The sequence below is a fragment of the Pipistrellus kuhlii genome, unplaced genomic scaffold (genome assembly GCF_014108245.1).
Source record: "Pipistrellus kuhlii isolate mPipKuh1 unplaced genomic scaffold, mPipKuh1.p scaffold_m20_p_7, whole genome shotgun sequence".
In the NCBI taxonomy this organism is placed as follows: domain Eukaryota; kingdom Metazoa; phylum Chordata; class Mammalia; order Chiroptera; family Vespertilionidae; genus Pipistrellus; species Pipistrellus kuhlii.
Window position 1 is genome coordinate 78,227,098 of NW_023425573.1, and position 24,122 is coordinate 78,251,219.

Here is a 24,122-nt window from a genome sequence, read left to right on the forward strand (position 1 = left end):
GAGTTTCTTAGATGCTTTGTCATCGAAGGGGCAAAGACTAGGAAATCTGTCACCACCTTGTCTAGCATATTATGCCTATAAGAAGACATGTGTATGTGTGTGTGTGAGTGTGCACGTGTGCAGATTTGATAATGTGATATGTTCCAGAGCTATGGGCTCCTCCAAAGGTTAGCAGGGGGGATTTGCTGTAGCTAACCTGCCTCAGATGCCAGTGCATCCTGAACCTCCTACGAGCTGGCTCGATGGACAGGAGGGTCATGCCTGCTCTGAAATATACAACCTGCATCTCCTTTCTTCACCAGATGTCTAGTGAGTGGATGGAAGAGAATTGTGTTTGGTTGGTATTTTTCTTCTTTTGTGTGGTCTTTTCTTTAAAGCTAAATTAAGGTGGCTTAAGCTTGTTCATGGAACCAATTTAAACTGTTATTTGAATGTTTTATGTTTCATATATATGCATAATAATCCCAGGACTAACCTAGCTAATGTTCCTTATGAAGTTGGCTGAGGCATTTTGAAGCTATGGAACATCTACTTCTTCCTCCTAGCGTTCAGCCACTATCCCATGCTTCCTCCAATGCTGGGCTGGACTCCAGCCACTGGAGTGTGCTGCTCAGCGTGTCGGCCCTGGAGAGAGTGGTAAGGCAGGAGCACAAGGACAGCTCACTGCCATCAGGGCACCTGTGTTTAAAATGCTCAGAGGATAAGAGTCAGAGTGAAAAAAGGTTATGAGTTAGGTCAATGGGATTCCTGTGGTATAAATGTTAACACAAAATAATGCTCTGTTGTTCCTTTTAAAATGGCACTGAAAGATGTCAGGCCTCTAGCATCTTCTTTCCTACCCTCAGTTCCCTGGTCAGAACAGACTTGAGATGGGGAGGACATCAAAGATGACTGACACACAGCTAAGTCAACCTCAGGTTCAAAGCAAGCCTGCTGGACTGATGGCAGCAGACTGAAGGTGCATCTGAGAAACTGGAATACAGAACTGCATATGCTCATTGCACACGTGTCTCCCCTTGTCTAGAAGTAAAGTCAGTCTCGAGTGATCATTACCAACACAATAGGTTTCTCAAAGGAAGACAGTGGCCATAGCTGCCTGGTCTTCTGGGCTGTGTCAGGGGGAATGCCATGGTTGATGCAGGTATGACCCGAAAATAAAGGAGGAACAAATAAGAAAAAGAAAAGGACCAGAATTAAGAAACGGAGAAAAAGGAGAATAAAAAATTAAACAAGAGTTTTCGTTGACCCTGTAGATTTTCAAATGAAATATTCCCGCTTGCACTCGCTCACTGTATTTTGCAAGTCAATGTCATTTCTGAAGGAACTGTCCACATTCGCTGGGTACTCCTTCTCCTTTATCTGGCTGGTGCGATGTGACTGCTTGTGCTGGTAGAGGAACCGCGCCATGATGCCGACCACGGAGAAGATGATGAATATCACCACTGCAATGACTCCTGTGGAGAAAGGGGCGAGGAGAGAAAACATTGTCACACTCAGCCACTCCAGAGAGGATTTGGTCCAGACAAGGAAGTGCTTAGGGGGAAACAAAAGAAAACAAAACAAAACAACAATAAAGCTCTGCCACATGCCCAGAAACAAAGACCACCTGAAACACCCTCAGTCTTCAAGTATAAAAAGCAACCTCTTTCAGAATGGGGAGAAAGCCAGTTGACATCAGAGGTTGCATTGAATGGATTAAGATTGCTATAAAATAAATATGAAATGACACTAGCAAAATATTTTAATAAATTTCTTCAAGATTCTCTTTAAAGAATGTGTCAGAGTCAGTTGCAATTAGCACATTTTTATAACCTTGTAAATAAGGATTTTATAACTACTTTTGTATCCTAGGAAATAATATTTGACTATCTCACATCACAATAATGCTCTACCAATGTAAATGTGGTGAGGTATATGTTTACTTTGCTAAAAAGTTTGATTAATAACAAAATGCTTCCCAAACATTCAGGGAATTCCCAAACTGCCTGCTGCTTCCAGACCAGGCCAGCTAGAGACAGTATGCCTCTTTCCTTCGGAAACGCAAAGCCAGCTGAAATGCAAGTTTCTGCCCAATTGTGTCAGATTCCTCCTACTTTGCTTGTTTGTGATTTTTGCTGGACCTACTTGGCGAATCGCCCTTTGCTGACCTCTAAGGTCTTATTTCTATCTTTGCCAGGAAGGCTCTTGGGATATGAACAGCAAAGTCAGCAAAGGGATATTAAAAATGTGGACACTGCCACTTTTAAAAGGAGGCTATGTCTGCACGGGAATGAAAGTTTCTCAACAACTATTTACTATTTTCAAAGGTAAGTTATTACTAATATTGTTGAGATATTAGTATGAAATCTTCTGTTTTCCTTTAAGCAGGATGGATATTGGTAAAATATGTGTATTTCACAAAGCTACTTTTGAACACCCTGCATTATGATTTATGTAAACAGGAATCTTAGAGAGTTATCTAATAAATACATTAAATGTGTATCCCCTATGGATTTTTTCAGAGCTGAGGCCCTGACTACGACAGCTTACCTTTTAAAACAAAGCATTATGTAACATATCTGCCACTCTTTAAAACCAGACAGGGTGAGACCTCCTAAGCTACCAAACTTATGATTGACTGGGTGGTAGGTGACTCCCAGGAATGGCGGTGCTCAGTGTGGGAGGCTGTGCTGGCCTCACAGTGTCCCCTGAGGATGAGAGGACTTTCCTGCTCTTGTTGGTACTTGCAGAAGGATGACATGGTTGGGGAAAAGGGAGAGGCCACATAGGTTTTTTCTCACTTGCCAAATGAGAAATTAATCACAGGAAGAGAAGCAGGCACCAAATTATTTCCTATGTTCCTTGTTGCCAAATAAAATCAAGTTGGACTCTTTCTGGAAGCAGAAATTCATATCAGACATTTTAGGAACTTCCTTAAGGAGGCAGCTTTTCTTTCCTCACCATCCCCTGTCAGGCTGCACCTTTGTGCTCCCACAGGTTAGCACTCCCCTCAGAGCACTGCTCCTGGCCTCTGTGCTGCCTGTTTGCCCGGCCGGTCCCCCACCAGACCAGGGGTTCTTTGCGAGCAGTGCCCAGAGCTTTCACCCTCTATTTCTATCCTGAGCACAAGCCCTGACCAAGGTTGGGGCTCATTAACTTGAAGTTAAATTAGTGGCTACTGCCATCTTCAGAAAGGACCCCACCTAACTGCCAGAGGCGGGGATGGGGCCAGGCTACGCTGTGGTCCTCAGATGGAAATGGATTTAGCACCTCACAGGCATCTGTCACTGAACAGGTTTGGGAGGCAATCTGTGTTGCAAGACCCAGATGGAAAAATCAAGACTCCTGGAGGCTGCAGCAAGCTGAGGGAATGAACGGGGCTGGGAGGCCAGCAGGCAGTGAGACCATGGGATGCCACGGGAGAGGGGGAGCTGAGCTCACCTCAGAGCAGCCAAGATCTGCATCTGTACCATGTGCCACTGGATCAAAACTATAGGCTGAGGGCTTCACTCCCAGCTCATTAGATCCAACCCAAACCACTTATGGAGCAAACCCAACAGGATGCAGCTTCCCCCATCTGTCTGCCCCAGTATGGCCCTCTCCCATATGCAATTTTACTGGTTTGCTTGGCTTGTGCTTCAGGAAAATAGACACCTGGATGAGGTGAATGCAATGCACGCTGCCTATCTCCCAGTAAACTATCCAGCTGCTGAGTCAGTAGTCAGCTGCCTGAGGATTGGGGCGGGGTGCATCCGTGGTGTATCCATGGAGCTGCTGGCACCGTACAGCACACAGAACTGTTTGTGAAAAGGCTCATGGACTGGCAGGGACTGTGGGGCCCTGGGTGCTGATGGCATTAAGAAAGGTTCAGATACACTTCTCCAAAGGACTGAATTACTTGTGCCTTTTCTGTTTTCATCAACAAGCAATGGTTTACCTCCAATGACAGCCGAGTCACTCTGAATTGCATTGGTAAGTGGTTCCCGCTCATCTCTCTTTCCAAATGGGTCTGAAAGAAGCAAGAAACAGGAGCCGTCACTACACACTGAAAAGCCTGGGAGGAGGACTATTGCGTGGAGTTGGGATCACACACTTGAGGATGAGACCGGTTGCTCCCCAATGGTGGTGAGTTGAGATTTTGAGAAAAAAAAATCAAGCAAACATTCACAAAAAAAAAAAATTTGAAACACATTACTTAACACCCTTCTGTAATTTGTAAGGTCTGTGGTTAAGACAGGTGATGGCAGTAGCCTGCCCAAGTGTGCTGTGTCCTACTGCTTCCCTCCTGGCCTACCCTCTGTGCTTGGTTGGGCAGTTTCTACGCATGACACTGGCTTCTCACCCCAAGCACACATTTCCCTGCTTCTGCTGCAAGAGGACACTGAGCCCGTGGACAAGGAAGGACTAAAGTGCTGAAGAATTAATGTCTCAAACCCTCAGTAAGGAGAGGGTTAGGGTACATGGGATAAGGAAAAGTGCCTTGCATTTAAGAGCACATGTATGTTGGTCTGAGTCACAGTCTGGTGATATTGAGCTAGATAAGTTCACATAATCTGCAAGTGCATTAACGACACTCATACAGAGTTCATGTGAGATTTCCAGGGCCGGCAGCATCTGTTCCTGTGATCACTTATTCCTGAGGGAAAGACTATAGCCTGAACACTCTTTATTTTTCTTGTTTCACAGATAATGACATTAATTATAGTGATACAAGTAATGAACTTGTCCAGAGTCCTAAAGTTCATTCACGGAAGTAAGGCTGGCCAACCTTCACATTTGGGTTCTTTCTATTGCACCTCATTGCTGCAGGAAAATGCCGAGATCAGAGTGAGCAGGCAGCAAAACTCAGTCTTTTCTGTGCTGATATTTAATAGCTTATTCAGCATTGATTACCACGCTAGATTAAAACAAATACTTCAAGACATCCAGGATGATCAGGAACATGATAAGATACTGAGTGTAAAACAGATTTTTGAGGGTGAACATGCTGTAGGGCTTTCCTATATTAAAAAAGTAGGTTTTAATCACATAACTTACATTAGTCAACAGCCAGATTGCCTTTCTGAGCTCCAAACTCTTTAGTCCTTAGAGAAGAAACCATTTGAACAGTAGTAACTAGTATATGTCTATACAGTTTTATATGCAAACATGGTTTTAGTTCTAATACTCATTGTATTAAAAGTAGGACTATATTAACACATATGTAAGTTACCCATGAAAAATCAATCATATTTTTTAACCAGTCACATAAGGAACTGAGTAATATTAATCTTTAACCTGGAAGTTTTTGAAGACACCAAAGTAGTGCTACTGATGTAAGTTCCATTGGGAATTCTCTTGTGTACCTGAGGAAGAGTGCACCGTAGTCACTGCATTCACATCTGAATCCGTCCCAGAGCCACAGCTGGCTTCTGTCAGGGCTCCTCGAATGATCACTGGTGCGATGGTCGTGTGGCGTAGAGCTGCCTTCAGGGGAGCTATGTGGTTATACTGGACTGAAGACAGGCACCCAACAAAACCCAGGCTGTTTGCTGTAGCGACTTCAGAATCTAATTCGGCATTATCTGCAACATGGAAGACAAGTGCCTTTCTTTCCAAACTATGCTCTATATCTTCTTTAAAAAAAAAAATAAACTTTATTGTTTACATTTTATATTTATAATTATTTTGTCTTAGCTTCAGGTGTACAGCATAATGGTTAAAAAGTTATATACTTTACAGTGATCTCCTCAGTATTTGCAATACCCATCTGGAACAATCCATACATATAAAAGGCTAATATGCAGTTTGACCTAGATATTGGGAGTTCAATCACTTGCTATGATGTGTGTTGACCACCAGGGGGAAGCAGGGGAATGAAGGGAGGCCCTGGCCAGCAGGTGGCAGCCAGAAGCCAGGCCTGGACACCCTACCCATGCATGATTTTCCTGCACTGAGCCTTGTGTGTGTGTGTGTGTGTGTGTGTGTGTGTGTGTGTGTGTGTTTGTGTGTGTGTGTGTGTGTGTGTGTGTGTGTATTTGACAATATACCCTATGCTGTACTTTACATCTCCAAATATTTTGTGACTGCTAATTTGTACTTAAACCCTTTACCTTTTGTTTTACCCAATCCCCAGCCCTCCTTTCTCTGGCAACCATTTTATTTTATTTTAAATAATATCTAAAATCACAGATATTGCCAAAACCAGTTTGGCACAGTGGTAGAGTGTCGGTCTGCGGACTGAAAGGTCCCGGGTTTGATTCCGGTCAAGGGCATGTACCTTGGTTGCGGGCACATCCCCAGTAGGGGGTGTGTAAGAGGCAGCTAGTCAATGTTTCTCTCTGATTGACGTTTCTGACTCTCTATCTCTCTCCCTTCCTCTCTGTAAAAAATAAATAAAATATATTTTTAAAATGTTAAAAATAATAATAAAATAAAATCACAGATATTACCTTATTTTTGAATTAGGAAATTCACCCCCTATCTCTTTCTATGTCCTCTCCCCAACACTTTTTCCACTAAAGCATCAATATATCAATGACAGATCATTTAAAAAATGCTAGGGCCATCTCTGCTTTGAGAAAATGTTTCAAACTTTCAATTTTTATTCACATATTTTATAAGCTGTAAGAAAGACAATAAATCTCTCCTATGCTCTATATGTTTTATAGAATGTATAACATTATTCCCATCACCACTTATCAATAAATGCCAATAATTAGTTGAAACATACTACAATGCTCATTACAACACTTAACTCAAACATATTGAAGAAAATTAAGTGAAAAGAGGCAGACAGAGAGATTATAAGTCAAAATGTCTTCCCAAAAGTTTATGACCTTCAAATGTGCTAAGTGGCCTGTGTAGATGGACCTTCTGTTTAAGACTTTCACCTGTTTAATTCTGTCCATGGTATTCATTGTGAACCTGGCTTTCTAAAACAGCATTCAACATCCCAAAGTATCTTTGAGTCTTTATAAAAGAAGAAGAGGCAAACATTTGTGACTCAAAGAAAGACCAAATGTCTCATTTTCTTCAATGTTTGTATTAAAATTACTCAGTGGCCTATTCTTTTTAACAGAAATCATTTGAACAAATTGCTATGATGGAATCATATAAAACTATAATACACAATGAGCCCCTTTTCCCCCTTGAGGTGTAATAGTTTTGACACTATTAGGTGTTTCAAATATTTTATTATGATAATTTATTTTTTAAAATACATGTTATTGATTTCAGAGAGGAAAGGAGAAGGAGAGAGAGATACATCAATGATGAGAAAGAATGTTATGAGGATTTATTTTTTGGAAGAGTGCAGAGACTTTCCTCTCTATCAGTATCGATTATAACATTTCAATCCATAAACAGTCAAAGAGTGCTTCCATGACCTCTAAGCAAGTATTTTGTTGGCAGCATTTAGGAAAAGATGCACTAGAACATGGAAGTAAATGAGAAATTAACATCCCTTTATTCTTTTTCTAGATTTACTCTCTTTATACTCTCCCCCTTTAAGCACAGAATAGTGGTTAAACAACCATATACTTTACAAAGTGATCTCCCAGTATTTGCAGTACCCACATGCAAACCTCACTAGCTTGTCATCCTTCTCACAGAAAAGGAAAACAAGCCCTGTGAATTGTTATATGGCCAGGTAACAATTTACCATAAACTTAAACTGAACAGCATGAAACAGCACACCTTACGATCTTACATTCTGTAGAAGTCTTTAAATGGGTCTTACTGGACTAAAACCAAGGTGCTACAGGGTACATTTCTTCTAGAGGTTCCAGGGAAAAATGCATTTGTTTGCTTTTTTCTGGATCATAAAGTTACCATGTTCCTTGGCTTACAGCTGCCTTTTTTTTTTTTTTTTAACTTCAGAGCCAGCAAAGTTCTATTTGTTGTGCTTTCCTTCCATTACATCTACTTATAATTCTCTTATTTTGCCCTCTCTTCTTCTTTTAAGGACCATAGCAATTACATTGGGATCACCCAGATAATCTTGGGTGATTACCCCATTTTAAGGCCAGCTGCTTAGCAGCAGTAAGTTTGTTTGCAAACTTAACTCTTCTTAAACCCTTGGCTTAACACATTCACAGGTTCTGAGAGTTAGGGCTTGGATGTCTTTGTGGGTCATTATTCTGCCCCCCCAGTTCTGTGATAACTTCCCAGATATCCTGAAGTGCTGGTGCATAGTCGTTACTTACTACGGGAAAAATTCATAGGTTTACTTCTTATCATAGCCTTAAATGTCATTATCTCATAAAAAATTTATTGGACAGTGTTATGCAATAGTCTTCCAGATCAAGAAGCTTTAAGACTGGGTGCTACTTGCTGAATGGCTCAAAACTTCAATGTAACCAGCTATAATTCAGAATGCATGGTAGCTGGTTATTGACAGTTATCAGGGATAAAATTACAGAGCAGAAGTATGCAGAGGAGGAGGCCAAAAAAGTATATACCTGCATAACATTTTGCTTTATAGGATTTGGAAGCAGTGGAAAGTGACATGGCATTGTTGCTATATCTTGAGAGTGTAAGTTAACAGCACCAGACCTCATAACCTGAGCCCAGTGAGAAAGAAGCCCAGAAAGTTGGCAAGATCATTGAGGTCATCACTCTGATGACTCAATGAATACAAGCTCCAGGTATAAGAATAGGCACATGGATGAGTCAGGGGAAATACCAGAAAATGACATTCTCTCCTTAAAGAAAGAACTGTTTTAAATAAAGTCTTATTTCTGAGGAAGTGTATTTCTTCTAGGTGTATAATAAGTATGAAAACTTTGAGATGTTTCTTAATAGAAAGAAAGAGAACATAAAATCATCACAGGAGAAAGTACTCTCAGTATAGGCCTGATTTAATGATTTCTCAGATTCTTACTAGTGTAGAGATAGGCAAACAAATTTAGGATGGTTCCAAATTATTTTTATAATCTTGTTAAGGGAGAATGTGATAGGGAGAAGTTGCTTGCTAAAATAATTAAAAGCTTCAAGTACTCAATATTCACTGTCTGTTAAATATCTACTATTTAACTACCCTACTTGTTTTTACAATATAATTACTATTCCCTTAAAATTTATTTCATTTATATTCTATTATCATTCAAAATTTATAGATGGAGATACTGACACTGTTAAAAGTTAGAAGATGTACAGAGGATCATTTGGCAAATTCTTTATCTAAGCTGAGATACTTAAAAGTCTTTCAAAAACATCCTAGGCAGAGTATTTTAACATAAACTAGCTAAGAACTAGTTTGCAAAAAAATAAGAAAAGCACAAGTAATTTTTGTTGAATGCTTCCCCAAACTCAGTAAACTCTATTATATTAAAGACATAGTGCATTTCCTAATACATTTTATTAAGTTTTTAGGTTACTGCTGCATTCTATTCATATGGAACAAGGTGAGGGGACTGTGGTATGTGCTGAGCTGAACAATGATATGGAAGACAGACTTGACAGTGAATGTGGCTCCACAGAGGGGATGGAAGGAGGAAGTGACCAAGGTCCTACCATGGGGATGGCCTCTATTCTGTTCCTCATTCTTTCCAACCTTTTCTGCTAACATATAAAAGTTACAACCAATCAAGAATTACAAGTTTTCTCCACAGAGTATGTACCACCACCATGAGAAACCACAGGTATCTTACAAATATCAACTACCTACACAACATCTTATTTGAAAACTAGAGGCCTGGTGCACAGATTCATGCACTTGTGGTGTACCTCAGCTTGGCCTGCACCCTCTCACAATTTGGGACCTGTTAGGGGATGTAGAAGGCCTGGTGCACAGATTTGGCCCAATCCCCACAGGCCAGGCTGAGGAATCCCCACCAGTGCACAAATATAAAATCTTTGGTTAATCTCTTCCAACCCTCCCTGCTCCCTTTCCCTCTGAGATTCATCAGTCTGTTCCATATTTCCATGCCTATGAGTTGAGCATCTGCCCCTGGTGGTCAGTGCGCGTCATAGCTACCAGTCGAACTGTGGAATTGTAGGACACTTAGCATATTAGTTTATTTAGCTCTTTCAACACACTTTAAAAATCATTGACTAAGCAAAAACAAAGAGACAAAAATCATAGCTGCAGACAGCAGTCTAGTGACTGCCAGAGGGAAAGGGAGGTGGAAGAAGCAGGTAAAGAGAGTAGGCAGGATAAATGGTTACAGAAGGAGATGACTTCAGGTGGTGAACACACAATGTAATCTACAAATGACATATTATAGAATTGCACACTTGAAACATGTATAATCTTATTAACCAATGTCGCCACAATAATTTCAATAAAATATTTTTTAAATCACTGATATATGATTTCTGATATGCATTAGTTTCCTGTTGACAAAGCAGGCTCTTCCACAGATGACATGTGTGTTCTCATTTCTGACCTTCAATTGTAAAATAGTGATTAATAGTACCAACCACATGAATTGTGGTGGGAATATATATAACAATAGAAGTGTGATTCTTAGGTTAGTGTCCATAAATGCATTTATTATTATTACTCTTCCTACTACTTATCCAAGGAGCTTCAAATTTGTTAATTACATTCAATGGCCCTCAACATACCCAGGTGACCTTTGTATTTGTATGGGAGAACTCAGATGTGAATTCTGATGTGCTTGCTATGAGGTTTTTCCACCGAATTTCCACCCAATAAGGATTCACAACTGAATAAGCCTGGTCCTAAAACTTTGAATGAATTACTCAGTTTTTTAGGTTACTACAGACTATCTTTCTCAGAGTTTTAAGACTTGACTTCCTACATATTTTTGCAGATGTTCATTTCCTCAAAGCAAAGCTATCTCTCTATTAAATCAAGTGATGCTATGAAAAATAGCACAAAATCGATTTTAGCCCCATAATGTGTAGCATTTCCCACCTTCACAATTTTTTTACACTAAATATTGATAGAGCCAATCAGGGCATCCCCCCCCCACACACCCCATCCCCTGGATTTTATTATTTGTTTTTGTTAATCCTCACCTGAGGATATTTTTCCAATGATTTTTTAGGAAGAATAGAAGAGAGAGGGAAAGACAGAGAAACATCAATATGAGAGAAACACAGCAATTGGTTGGCTCCTGCACGAGCCCTGATCAGGGTATGGACCAGGGAGGAGTATGCAACTGAGGTATGTGCCCTTGACTAGAATCAAACCCGAAACCCTTTGTTCTGCAGGTTGACACTCTATCCACCAAGACAAACCAGCTAGGGTTCCCCCCGCCCCCCCTGGATTTTGAAAACAGAAGAAGAAAATATAGCAATTTGCTAAAAATAGACATTGCTCTGGGATATAAGGACATGTACTATATGTCAAAAGCTATTTATCAGATATGAATTCTGAAGTGTCAAGCTACAAGCCATACAGATCCATACAACCTGAGGTTTAAGAGTAAAATGTTGTACCAACATGAAATATAAATAAAGGAAAGCAATGTTAATGGAAGATGTGAGCTGTATATACAAGTAAAGAGATTTTCCCTCGAGTCCATTGTGACTTTCAGGTAACAGAGCAGCAAGCAGTCCAAAGACATAACTACCAGGAGGATTCACTGTCAGTCCATGAACCATGTCCCTCAGATGAAGCCATTAATCCTGAAAGGGGAAATGTCAACTCTATTAACCAGTTATAATGCTTTTCTGCTTTTCATGGCAATCTCATCTGAATATCCTAGGTAAATAATCACCCTTGGGATTTGAAAGGGTGACATAATAGGAAAATTAAGATATAAGATCAAGTACTTATCTAAAACAAGTAACCTGTCCATGGACAATCCAGGCCTCCTACCTAGACCTCTTGAATGTATCCTCCTATTTTTTCCATTATTCCATACTTAACACTTATTTATGCCATTATCATTTAAAATATATTTTTAAATTGCAATTTACATTCAATATTATTCTGTATTCTCAGGTATATAGCATAGTGGTTAGACAATCATATATTTCACAAAGTTTCCCCCACTCCCAATATTGCAGGTACCCACCTGGCACCATACATAGTTATTTAATTATTATTGACTCTATTCCCTACATTTTACTAAAATGTAGTACACTATACTACACTGTACTACACATCAACATGACTGTTTTGTAACTACCAATTTGTACTTCTTAATCCCTTCACCTTTCCAGTCAGCCCTCCAACTCTCTTCCTCTCTGGCAACCATCAGTTTAAACTCTGTATCTATGAGTCTGTTTCTGTTTTATTTGTCCATTTATTTTGCTCTTTAGTTTTCACACGTAAGTAACATCACACAGTATCTGTCTTTCTCTCTGACTTATAAAACTGAGAATGATACCTCTCAGGCCCAGGTGGATGGACCTGGAGGGTATTATGTATTGTTGATTATTGATAGGGTGAAGAGAAATTTCAGCTCCATAGCATGACTTACAGCCATTCACTCTCAAGCTCTACCCACCCATGCAGACCCATCTGTGCTGCACAAAACCTGACTGTTCCTTCTGCCCCGAATAGGCAAACTGTTCTCTCTGCCTAGAAGGCATTTTTGTTTTTCATCCACCTGGGTAACATCTGCTTTTCTCTGTAAAACCTATATTTATTTATTGGATCTCTATGACAACCATGCTCTGTATGGGACAGTGAACTGACAATCGCTAGCAAGCAGGCATTTCCCTTATTAGAAGATGCATTTAATAGACTAGAAGTGATTTCAGGCACTCTTTAATTGGGGGAGATCATTGTAGCTGTGGAAGCACAATTGACACAATCCAGGAGAATGGTGATCAAACTGGGCATGCCAAGAATTCCCAGAAGAATGTATGAAAATGCCTACTCCTGGATTTCTACTCATACAGTGTGGAAATATCCAAGAACGTGATTTTTTGGGGGAATGTTTATCATTTTAAGAATTTGCATTTTAAAACACATACTTTGGCCGAAACTGGTTTGGCTCAGTGGATAGAGCGTCGGCCTACCTTCGATTCCAGTCAAGGGCATATACCTTGGTTGTGGGCACATCCCCAATGGGGGATGTGCAAGAGGCAGCTGATCGATGTTTCTCTCTCATCAATGTTTCTAAGTCTTTATCCCTCTCTCTTTCTCTCTGTAAAAAATTAATATTTTTTTTTAAAAAAAACATACTTTGACTATTATAAAATTGGTGATTTATAAACTGTACTTGAATAAATATTGATGTAGAAAAAATGGCTTGGAATAAATGTATTTAAGTAAATTCTTAAGCGACAAATAAACAATAATAATGCACGAAAGGCCAGAAGAATGTTCCAAACAAAAAGCAAAGCCTGTATGAGTCTGAGAGTGAGAAAGCCCATCATATTTCAAAGCACTGAAATGTCAAGTTATCTCTAACTTAAAATAAAGATGGTGCTGAAGAGAGAGGCAGGGGTCTGGTAGAGTGAAGGATGACTTTGCATTTCCCCAAGGCATTTTGTTCACTGACTTCCATCACTCTTGTTTTATTTCAGAACTAGTGGTCCAGTACATGAATTCATGCAGGATGTAGAGAAATTAATTAGAAGTGTTTTAATATCACTACTCGGCCTTTCTCTGTAATAGAAGTGTCAGAGGTTAAATAAATTTAGTTAAAATTACATAAATTAATATATAAATTGTTTAATAAATAAACAATAACAACATGATATAACAACAACAAAGACATGATTCAAAAACAACAAAAACAGGATATAAAAACAACAAATGTGATATAAAACAACATTGAAACAAACAATGGCTAATAATTTGATTAAATTTATTCTAATATCTCCCTGTATGCCACATTAAGAGTTAAAACACTTTCAGAGTGCTTGACTAATTTTCCTTCTGATGAAGTGTTTACAACTTTAACTTTAATGTCACACACTCTTCGAACTCAAGAGAAAGCCACATATAACTGATCATGTCCAAAAACTGGCTCAGGTAGGAATGTTCCTATTCTGTTCAAGTTTGTCCTTGTGATTTATTAATTGTCATCGAAATGCTAACATCATTGGAAATTGCATTTGAATTAATCTAAATGGGAGGCCAGTGTCAGATGGGGACAAATCAATTCTTGGAATCAGAATAGCCTCTTCCTCTGCAGACCCTGTTAATACTTAAGCTTTGATTATGTTAGGTCACAATCTTTTGATAATAAATCTTGTACCATTACAAAGATCCCATGTACTATTAATATTTCTCAGTAGTATGATGATTGCACCTACTTTCAGTTTTAATTTATGACACAGCATTCCTGAAGGAATAATACTATCAAGAAATTTGATGGAAAAATTTTCCTTTTTGGCAACATCCATTGAATTGATATAATCATTGCTGAAATAGGTGTGAACATCTCCATCAAGTATACCATATTTTCTGGCATATAAGACGACTTTTGAAACGAAAAGAAGTCAACCGAAAATCAGGGGCAAAAGACCAAAATTGCACAAAAATTACCTGCAGATCTTAACGGCAAAGTAAGTCTTTTCTTTGAAGTGGGGGATAGTCTTATACAGTGAATATAGGCCTAAACCTATGTTTTAACTGTAAAATTAGGGGGTCGTCTTATACACCGGAAAATACGGTATCCAAAAATTTTTTAGCTTCAGAGGTACATTGTGCCAATAGTTGGTATTCAAAGATATTATGTTAACAGCATTGTTTCTTTCAGTTTCAGAATATCAACAAAAATAACCAAGTAAATGGTCCACAATGACAGATCAGAACACACATGTGCTATTGGCGTCAGCAAGAGGTTTATATGTATCACACATGCATGAGTCAAGGTTTATTTTATTTTATTTTAAATATATTTTATTGATTTTTTTTACAGAGAGGAAGGGAGAGGGATAGAGAGCTAGAAACATTGATGAGAGAGAATCATCTACCAGCTGCCTCTTGCACACCCCCTACCAGGGATGTGCCCGCAACCAATTTACATGCCCTTGACCAGAATCGAACCTGGGACCTTTCAGTCCACAGACTGACACTCTATCCACTAAGCCAAACCGGTTTTGGCAAGGTTTATTTTTAAATTACCAGTGAGAGTCCCAGAGCAGCCAGGCCCAGAGCAGCCAGGCCTGGAGCAGCAGCAGTCAGGCTCAGAGCAGCAGCAGTCAGGCCTGAAGCATCCAGGCCCAGAGCAATCAGGTCCAAAGCAGCATCCAGGCCTGGAGCAGCCAGGCCCGGAGTGTTGTGGGGTCGAATCCTGGGTTCAAAATGAAAGGAAAGAAGGAGCAATGCAGCCAATTTGGGTACCAGAGTGTTATGTCCGTCATCACAATGCACTCAGAGAAGCTCCTGTGTCCCTTCACCCAAAAGGACTGAGAGTTGCCCAGATGACAGCAAAGTGGGAGAAGAAAACTGAAGGCTATGGAAGGGACTGAGTTACCAACATGGAGTCATCTGAAGAAATTAAAGACTGAAGTGGAAGCTACTTCTTTAATCATGTTCCTGCTCACACTAGCATCTGGTAGCTTTCAGTCTTCTGCAAAGTCTTGTGCAGCAAATCCAAGGACTCTGAGTAAATCTACACCAGCAACAAAAGAGACTCATTTAGTAGCTAAAAATATTAATATGTTCATAATTCTGATTTCTCATTTTGTTGTTTTGCTTTGGCATAGTTGTTATTATTTAATAGCCAGAGTTTTGCTTTTGACATTCAAGTTTTGAAAATAACATGTATGTGGTTTAGTTTTTGCATTGGCAACAACAACAACAACAACAAAAATTGGAAGACCAGAATAAACTGGTGAATATAATAGAATCAGGGGCAAAGAAAGGGAGTGGATTGATAATTATCAATGGGAAAGGGGTGTGGGGGTGCAGAAAGAGACTGGATTAAAATCGTATAACCTATGGATGAGGACAATGGCGAGGGGGGGAGGTAAGGGCAGAGGGTGTGGCAGGAACCTGGTGGAAGGGAGCTATGGGGAGAGGGGGAGGAGGAAAAACAAGTGTAATAATCTGAGCAATAAAGATTTATTTAAAATAAATAAATAAATAAATAAATAAATAAATAAATAAATAAATAAATTACCAGTGATGGTATTATTTGAACTGGCCTGCAGATAGGTCAGACAGTCAGACAGTCAAACAGTCAGACAGACGTACGGTCAGTCACTTAGTCTTTTGTATATATAGATAATGTTAATCTATCCTTCCACTAGATGGGAAGTTTATTGCTTTCCTCTTCAGATTTTCAAGGACAGTAACTAGGACACAGTGCCCAACACACAAAGTCAGTGTTTAGTAAACAGTAAGAGAAATTAATGAAAGAAAAAATATATAGTTTATCAAAATCATCAGTAATGCATCCTAGTCTGGAATATTTACATATATCGCAAACTTCTTCCTTCTGTCCATTTATAAGCATACAGCATCTGCACTTCTATATTTACACTCATGGCGTGTTATGTGGAACTCTCTTTGACAAAGTCGAATCCTGACAAGAATATGGTTAATATTTTTTACAGCTTTGCCCAGGATGTGCTGGAATATCTGTCTTCATTATTCTCAGCATTTTGTTACCTAAGGCTCAGCAAACCCTGGAGATGGAATCCAAGTGACCACACACGCTCTTTTGCTACATGTCACAGTGCCACTTATGTTGGTAGCCATTCCACAGGCTCTAAGGACTAGAGCCTTCACACTGCCTAGAGGTGCCACCCAATGCTGCAAGACAGGCTCCTTTCCTTCGGGGTTCAGGCTGAGGATCCCTCCTAAATGGGAATCTCCTTGGACACCCCACTGCAGAGCACAGCCTGCTCCTCTACACTAATTCTCCAGCATGTTTATGGTTTATTTTCTTTCTAACTCATTTCCACAAACTGTGTAATTGATGTGTGCTGTGTTTGTTGTAATTATTGATTCACTTTTTATGCACAAGCCCAAACCATAAGTTTAATGATGAAAGTGTGTCTATTTGCTGACCACTAACTGCCTCTTTCCTAACATAATATTCTATCTAATAAAGAGGTAATGTGTAAATTGACCATCACTCCAACACAAGAGATGGCCGCTCCCATGTGATCAAAGATGGCCACGCCCATGAGGACACAAGATGGCCACCATGAGATGGCCGGCAGGATAGGGCAGTTATGGGTGATCAGTTCAGAAGGAGAGGGCAGTGTGAGGGACCAAGCTTGAAAGGGAGGGCAGTTGGGGGCAATCAGGCCTGCAGGGAGGGGCAGTTATGGATGACCAGGCCAGCAGAGGAGGGCAGCTAGGGGAGAGCAGGCCTATAGCGAAGGACAATTGGGAGGACCCAGGCCTGTAGAGGAGGGCAGTTGTGGGGACCCAGGCCTGCAGGGGAGTGCAGTTAGGGGGAACAGGCCTGCAGGGAAGTGCAGTTAGGGGTGACCAGGTTGGCAGGGGAGGGCAGTTAGGGGCAATCAGGCCGGCAGGAGAGCAGTTAGGCATTGATCAGGTTGGCAGGGTAGTAGTTAGGGGGTGATCAGGCTGGCAGGCAGAAGTGGTTAGGGACAGTCAGGCAGGCAGCCACGTGAGCAGTTGAGAGCCAGTAGTCCTGGATTGTGAGAGGGATGTCCGACTGCCCGTTGAGGCCCATTCCTGGTGGGATTGGGCCTCAATGGGTAGTTGGACATCCCTTGAGGGGTCCCAGATTGGAGTGGGTGCAGGCTGGTCTGAGGGTCATCCCCCACTTTTATGCATACATTTTGTGCACCAGCCTCTAGTCTTGGACATAAAAGTTGTTAAATATTTGGGGGGAATGAATGAGTTTGCATTGCACAAGGTCTCTACATGGTAGATCTTCCATATATCTCTTTAAATAAAAATATATACAGACACATAGGAGGGTAGATTGGTAGATAGATGGTAGATAATAGGTAGATAGATACTAGTGATAATGCAAGAAGTCTAAGAAACAATGAGTCAGTTGAGTAAACAAAATTCTGCCAATTGATAACTCATTATTTCAACTGAACTCATTGGCTGAGCCATATTTTCCCATTTTTAACTGGGTTTGTGAATATAGGACAGTAACTACTTACTCAGTAAAACTTTAACAATATTTCCAAATGTAAAAATTCTAGTTATCATACTCCCAATGCAATTTCTGCTTATTTTTCACTGAAAAATCACTTTCCTGAATTTAAGGCAAGGATTTGCAAACTTACGTATAAACTCAATTTTTTAAAGTTAAATAATAATAATAATTGCTCCTGGGGTATTAATTAGTTATTTATTGTGTGTGTCAGACCCAGACAACTCATGTGTATTGATTTATACCAATGTTTTTTACTCTATTAAATGAGCAGAATTAGTGTCCTGCAGGCCCCAACAAGGAATCTTTTGACAGAGTTGAAAAATAACCTGTAGAAATACATTTCACTCTGAATGGAATGGCTAGCCAGCGGTTTAAAAACACCAAAAGCAGTAGCAGCCATACTGAGCACCCTCAGTGATTTGATGTTATTTCTTTTTTGTTTAGAGAGGCAAGCATAGTGCAGATTTTGTTGGAGGTTTTCTACTGCAAATAATACGTGATTTAACTTGCAGAGATGTAAATTATGCCAGGATAACTGACTTCAAAACAAGGTTTCAGAGGCAAGGAGAGCTCTGGGGATGAAGTTTGGGGGCTTCTCCTCTGTGGCTGTTTCATCTTCAGGTTGAAGAAGGTGGTAGTGGAGTTCCAGGCATCACATCCAGATGCAACAATGTCCACAGGAAAAAACAGGCCTCACCATGCATTCCCCTTTGAAGAGGAAGGATCGTTTCTGAGAATCATGTCCATGCAGCCACCCTTCATGTGTCCTCTCATGGGCCACATTGTATCACATGCTTATGCTCCATCACTGGCAATGGAATGGCAGTTCTCCAGACCTATTTTCATTCTTAAAAACCCTGACAAGATTCTAGATATTGAAACTTATGTTGAATTTCTCTATATCCATTGTGTTCAAAATTAAAACCAAGAATACTTGAAAAGAACCCTAAACATTCTATTTAGCTACCCAAGGGCTGATAACACCCTTCCCTCCTTCCAGCCTGTAGCCTCTGAACAACTCCATTCTGCATGTGTAACTGGAGATGAGTGATCGAGATGAACAAAGACTGTTATAAAAAGAAAGAGTCTGACCTTGCAGTTTCTTCTCCTCCAAAGACCCCTAGAAAGAACTGAGAACTACAGGCTCTGATTAATTAGCAGGGATGCTCAGAGACTGCAGATGAAGAAAAGCCCTCCAGGAGCATATGGCTGCATGAAGGAACATGGATGCTTACTAAATAAAATTGGAATTATTTTAGAAAGGGGAGAACTTAAAATGAATGTTGGGTAGACAACAAACAATGTCATTTACATGCAAACTGAATTCTGGAGGCCAAGCAAGATATATATAGTCAAACATTGACCTTTATAAAGAACTTGATGTCTAGTTTGAAAAACCTAAATTTGGTTGCTCTAAATAAGGAAAAAGTAGAGCTATTCTTTAGGGACTGAATAGATACAAGCCATGGGTAAAATTACCCTATTGGTCATAATTATAGTTAGTGCTGCTTCATCATGTCTGTGTGTGTGTGTGTGTGTGTGTGTGTGTGTGTGTGTGTGTGTGTGTTTTCTGGTACTTATCTGTATCCACCTACTTCATACCACTAGTCAATATTATGTTTTTCAGGATGACTTCTGAAGTACTGCTCTATAATAACATTAGCTGAAACTAATTACTGAGCATCTATCAAATTATGTCATAAAGCATCATGCAAATGGCACACATTAGCTTTGAGACTTAGAAAAGATGGAGTAGTTTAGGATTATACTCACTCTGCAGATAGGAAAAATGCATTTGAACGGGTTCACAAACACTATAACTACAATTCCTAGCTCTTCCATTATGTTTTTCTTCTTACACATACTTTCCTCCAACCCCGAAGATCACAGCTTAACCAGCAAGCCCCCAGCACAGAGTGTCTGGCTTTACAAATGGCTTGTCTGGTAACTTTAGACAGTCAATTAGTAAATGGAAATAAAGTGGGGTATGGTGGGACTACAGGAAACCTCTTTAAAAAGAAACCATTCTCAAGGCTCCTGGGAGGAGCCTGGGTGTGAGACTAGGTACAGAGGCCAGGGAGGCCTGAAAGCTGTGTCCTAGTAGCCATGTGTCCAGGAGTGAATGGATCAGAACAGCCCGAGAGTCTGGCAGCTGACCTTCCTGAGAAACAACAGGATTCACACAGATTCTGGACCCTTAGGGATGGACAGAAAGAGGGACAAAGGAGGACATATTTGTCTTTGTAGGTATAGATAATAATCCGATATATAACTGGTGATTTTTTAATATTAAATGGCAATAGCTCACTAAAATAACATGTCTAACATGTACCATGAAGAAGACACTTCATCTCAAAGCCTCAGAGTTTTTTATCAGTAAAACTGAGTGATCATAGAGTACACCTTAAGTTTGGTTTCCAGGATGCATGGCATAACAGAGAATAATGCCCTGCCCTAAAGACATCTACTCTCCGATCCCCAGCACCTGCAAGTATGTTGCTGGATATGGAAAAAGGGACTTTGCTGGTAGGATTAAGTTAGGGTCCACAGAGGCAAATATTGTTCTCAGTTACACAGGTAAACTCACTCATCACAACGGTCCCTATAAGGTGTCCATGTTTCAAAGGCAGAAGTAGGAAATGTGATGACAGAAGCAAGAGGTTCCAGCAAATCCAGGAAAAGGCTGCAAGCCAAGACATGCAACCAGGGAAGGAGGGAAAACTGTCTCCCTGAGCCTCCAGAAGGCATTCAGCCTCAGATGCTCACTTAACTCTGACCTCCAGAACTGGAAGACAAATTGATGTTGTTTTTTATAAACTCTAAGGAGAGTTTGGGGGCGGGAGGTTCTCTTGGAGAACTAGGGATCATGGAAGTTTGCATGCAATCTGGAGGGTACACACTCCAAAGCTCTGTGGCTCTCACTTTCCTTGCCCTTAACTCTGCTTCCATTGCTTAATGCCTCCCAAGCCCGGCTCTCGGCATAGTGTGCAGTGGATTGCCATGTCTGCATGCAGTGGCTTGCAGCCTTTTTTTTCCCCTAATAAATCCATTTGGTGACTAAGCACCTAGTCAATGTCAATTTTAGTTCGACATTTGAACCACTGAGTTTGTGACAGTTGCCACAGCAGCAGTGGGAGAGTAACGCGGTGAATGCTAAAGAGGGGCTCTGTTTCTATATTTAAAACTGGCCCAAATGGTAATGTCATTTTGGCTATAAGACAATGATAATTTTCTTGTTTAAATATTTCCATTTGATAAAATTGGCAGTTGCAAACATCGCTACCATTTTGCAGTGCCAAATGCACAGATTCCAGTTACTACCAGTTAAGTAACACCAGTCCCACAATGACGTGGGCCAGGTTTCAGTGATCCTGGTCTAAATGTAGTCCAGGAGTAATTACATCAACTCCCAACTCTGCAGCCAGCTCTTCCTTCCACACATCAATATGCAAATGACAGACATACATCATGGTAGAGACCAGACCGGTCACTGCGCTGTGCTGTCAACTGCTCAGCTCTCACCCAGACAGCAAAGAACATACTGCTTCTTGGTCTTTCAGAAATAAAACCGTGTGACTTTTACAAGAATAGATAACCTAAACAAGAATTGGTCAGCAAAGATAAAACTGCACCAAAGAAACAGAAAGCGTCACACTGGAAGCAAAATTCAAATGTAAATAGATTTATGGAACACAGAGCTGACCTTGGGACTGCAGACTGAGACACACTTGGTCCCCAGGCACAGGGAATCAGTGAAGGGGATATGAACTAATATTAATGGATTAAGTGGCTCATGACAGCAGTGTCCCAGAAAAGAAGAAAAAAGAAGAAGCTTCACTTCACTTTAAAGCACTCTCCAAGACATTTCATCAGACTGGAAGCACACAGGACAGGATGTTGGGACAGGCCTGAGCCACCCCACTAGGACATGCAGGATGCTCCCTCTGTCTTCACACAACTGGAAAGCAAGCACTGCAAAACTCACTCTTAATAAGCTTTTTACAAAGGAAACAAGCATCTACGATGTTTCTAATAATACTGCATATTAATTTTATTTCCTAAGAAAATGAAATTTTTGATGAAATATTTTGAAGTTCATAGAACTCTGCATAGTATTTTTTTTCTAACAGGTTATTAATATCCCTCCCTCCCCCCCCCCCCCCCCCCAGTTCATGCTGTGTGAAACAAGGATTGCCTGCACAGTATCCATCAGGAAAGATCCCTACTACGTACTGCATGCTGTGCTCACTGCCTGTGGCTCCAATGTCTCTGTATTATCGGGTCTAGTAATAATTAATGTCGTTTTTAAACATTCGTTTAAAATCTTGCTTGGCGTTGACTTGTATTGACATAACCTTCAAACACGTGGTATCTACAGAACGTGTGAAGTGCAATTAACAAGTTTTGCTTGAAAAAGTTTGTGTTTGGTTTGGTTTTTGTTGCAAAACTAGGGCTAAGAAGATGGCGGATGAAGAGCATATTCGGCACTGCATGCTTTACAAGTTCCAATTAGGAAGAAAAGCAAGTGAGGCTGCAAAAAACATCTGTAGTGCTCTTGGTCAAGATGCAGTTAGTACCAGAAAATGCCAGCGTTGGTTTGAGAAATTTCGCGAGGGAAATTTTTTGTTAGATGACAAGAGTGGTCAAGGCCTTGTGTCCAATTTTGATCAAGAAGCTTTTCAAGCTCTTTTGGTGCAAAATCCTCAAATTACCCAACAAGAGCTTGGGACAACTTTAAATTGTTCACAAAAAACAATTTCCAATCAATTGCGTGCACTTGGCAAAGTCCAAAAGTTTGGAAAATGGGTTCCTCATGAGTTGACCGACAACAACCGTAATCAAAGAGTCACAATTTGCAGTTCGCTCCTCTCTCGTCAAAACCGTTTGCCGTTTTTAGAGCAAATTGTTATCGGAGATGAAGAATGGGTGCAGTATGTTAATTTGAAAAGGCGGCCTCAATGGTTGGACAAAAATGAGGCTCTGCAGCCCACGCCAAAACCTGACTTGCATGCGAAAAAATATAAAATCAAAATTATCTATTAGTTATAATTTGCATTTGAGTGCAGGGGTGCAGGAAGGGAGGGAGGGAAGGAGGGAGAGAGAAATAATAACAGCTCAAATAGTCATGCTTTATTTATAGTTAGTAAGAAGTCTGATGCTATCCAATATAGAGTTGATGTTTTCACTGCAGATATCATTTGGGACCAAAATTTTTCCCTAGATGAATACTCTCCACAGACTGTAGCTTTTATCTCCTTCCTCATAGGATTTCTTAGGGCCCCACCTACAACCACCATGTCCCAGGCAGAAAATGAGGGGGCCAAGAGCAAAGGGTATATGCTTCCTAAATTAGGCCTTTTGTATCCCCAGTGACTTCTCAGGCTTGTTGTCCAGGACAATGTCATATGACCATTCTTAATTTGAGAAGAAGGCTGAGAATACACTGTTTTAAACTGGGAATATTGCTCCCTTAAAACAAAACAAAAATACACTACTGTGTTCAATTAAGAAGAGGAGAATGAATATTGAATATTGAATAGGCTATTAACAGTCTCTAACTTAACTCCTTTCTTGAAAATATATTTTTTTCTTCATACTTTCTTTCAATTATGCAACTTTCCCTCTAGATAAAGATGTCATGTTCCATGACTCAAACTCCCTGATTCAACATTCACTTGTACTTACTAACATTGTAACCTTAGGAAACTTACATGATACCTTTTGGACTGCCCCCTAGTCTAGAAAACAGAGAAGAGTGTAGTGGTGGGTTAAGTAGGCATCCGCCTTTGACACTCCTGCCACCCTATCTGAATATGAGTGATCTTGTCACTGCTTTGATGAATGGAATATATTTCAAATGATATTGGAGGTTTGGGGCCCAAACTACCATGTGAGAGCCTTACTGTCCTGATAGAGTCCATGTGGAGAAGCCTTGAGACTAACTGGACAGAGAGGAGCCAAGAGGAGGTCAGCCTTACCATGTCCCTGCCAGAGCTCCACACAGGTGAGTAAATTGGTCTTAGAGTCTCCAGACTGGCCCAGCTATGGGCTGGATACCCACAAGTGATGCTAGTCAACTCCACAAAGAGCTGCAGAACCAATCAGGCACACACTGTCCCAATTCCTCACTGACAAATCATAAGATATTTTAAGATAGATTTTGAGTTAAAATACTAAGCTATGGGGTAG

General features: G+C 40.3%; 1 protein-coding gene across 1 annotated transcript in view; it reads right to left on the minus strand.

The window, feature by feature from the left end:
• Positions 1–578: 578 nt before the first annotated feature.
• Positions 579–24,122, minus strand: part of CNTNAP5 (contactin associated protein family member 5) — a 777,625-nt gene continuing 754,081 nt past the window's right edge. The window contains exons 22-24 of the mRNA XM_036421736.2: positions 5,325–5,543; positions 3,917–3,988; positions 579–1,454 (exon numbers count right to left, since the gene is read on the minus strand). Of these exons, the coding sequence (XP_036277629.1) occupies positions 1,258–1,454; positions 3,917–3,988; positions 5,325–5,543 (488 nt within the window). The 3' untranslated portion in view covers positions 579–1,257. The remainder of the gene's footprint in view (positions 1,455–3,916; positions 3,989–5,324; positions 5,544–24,122) is intronic.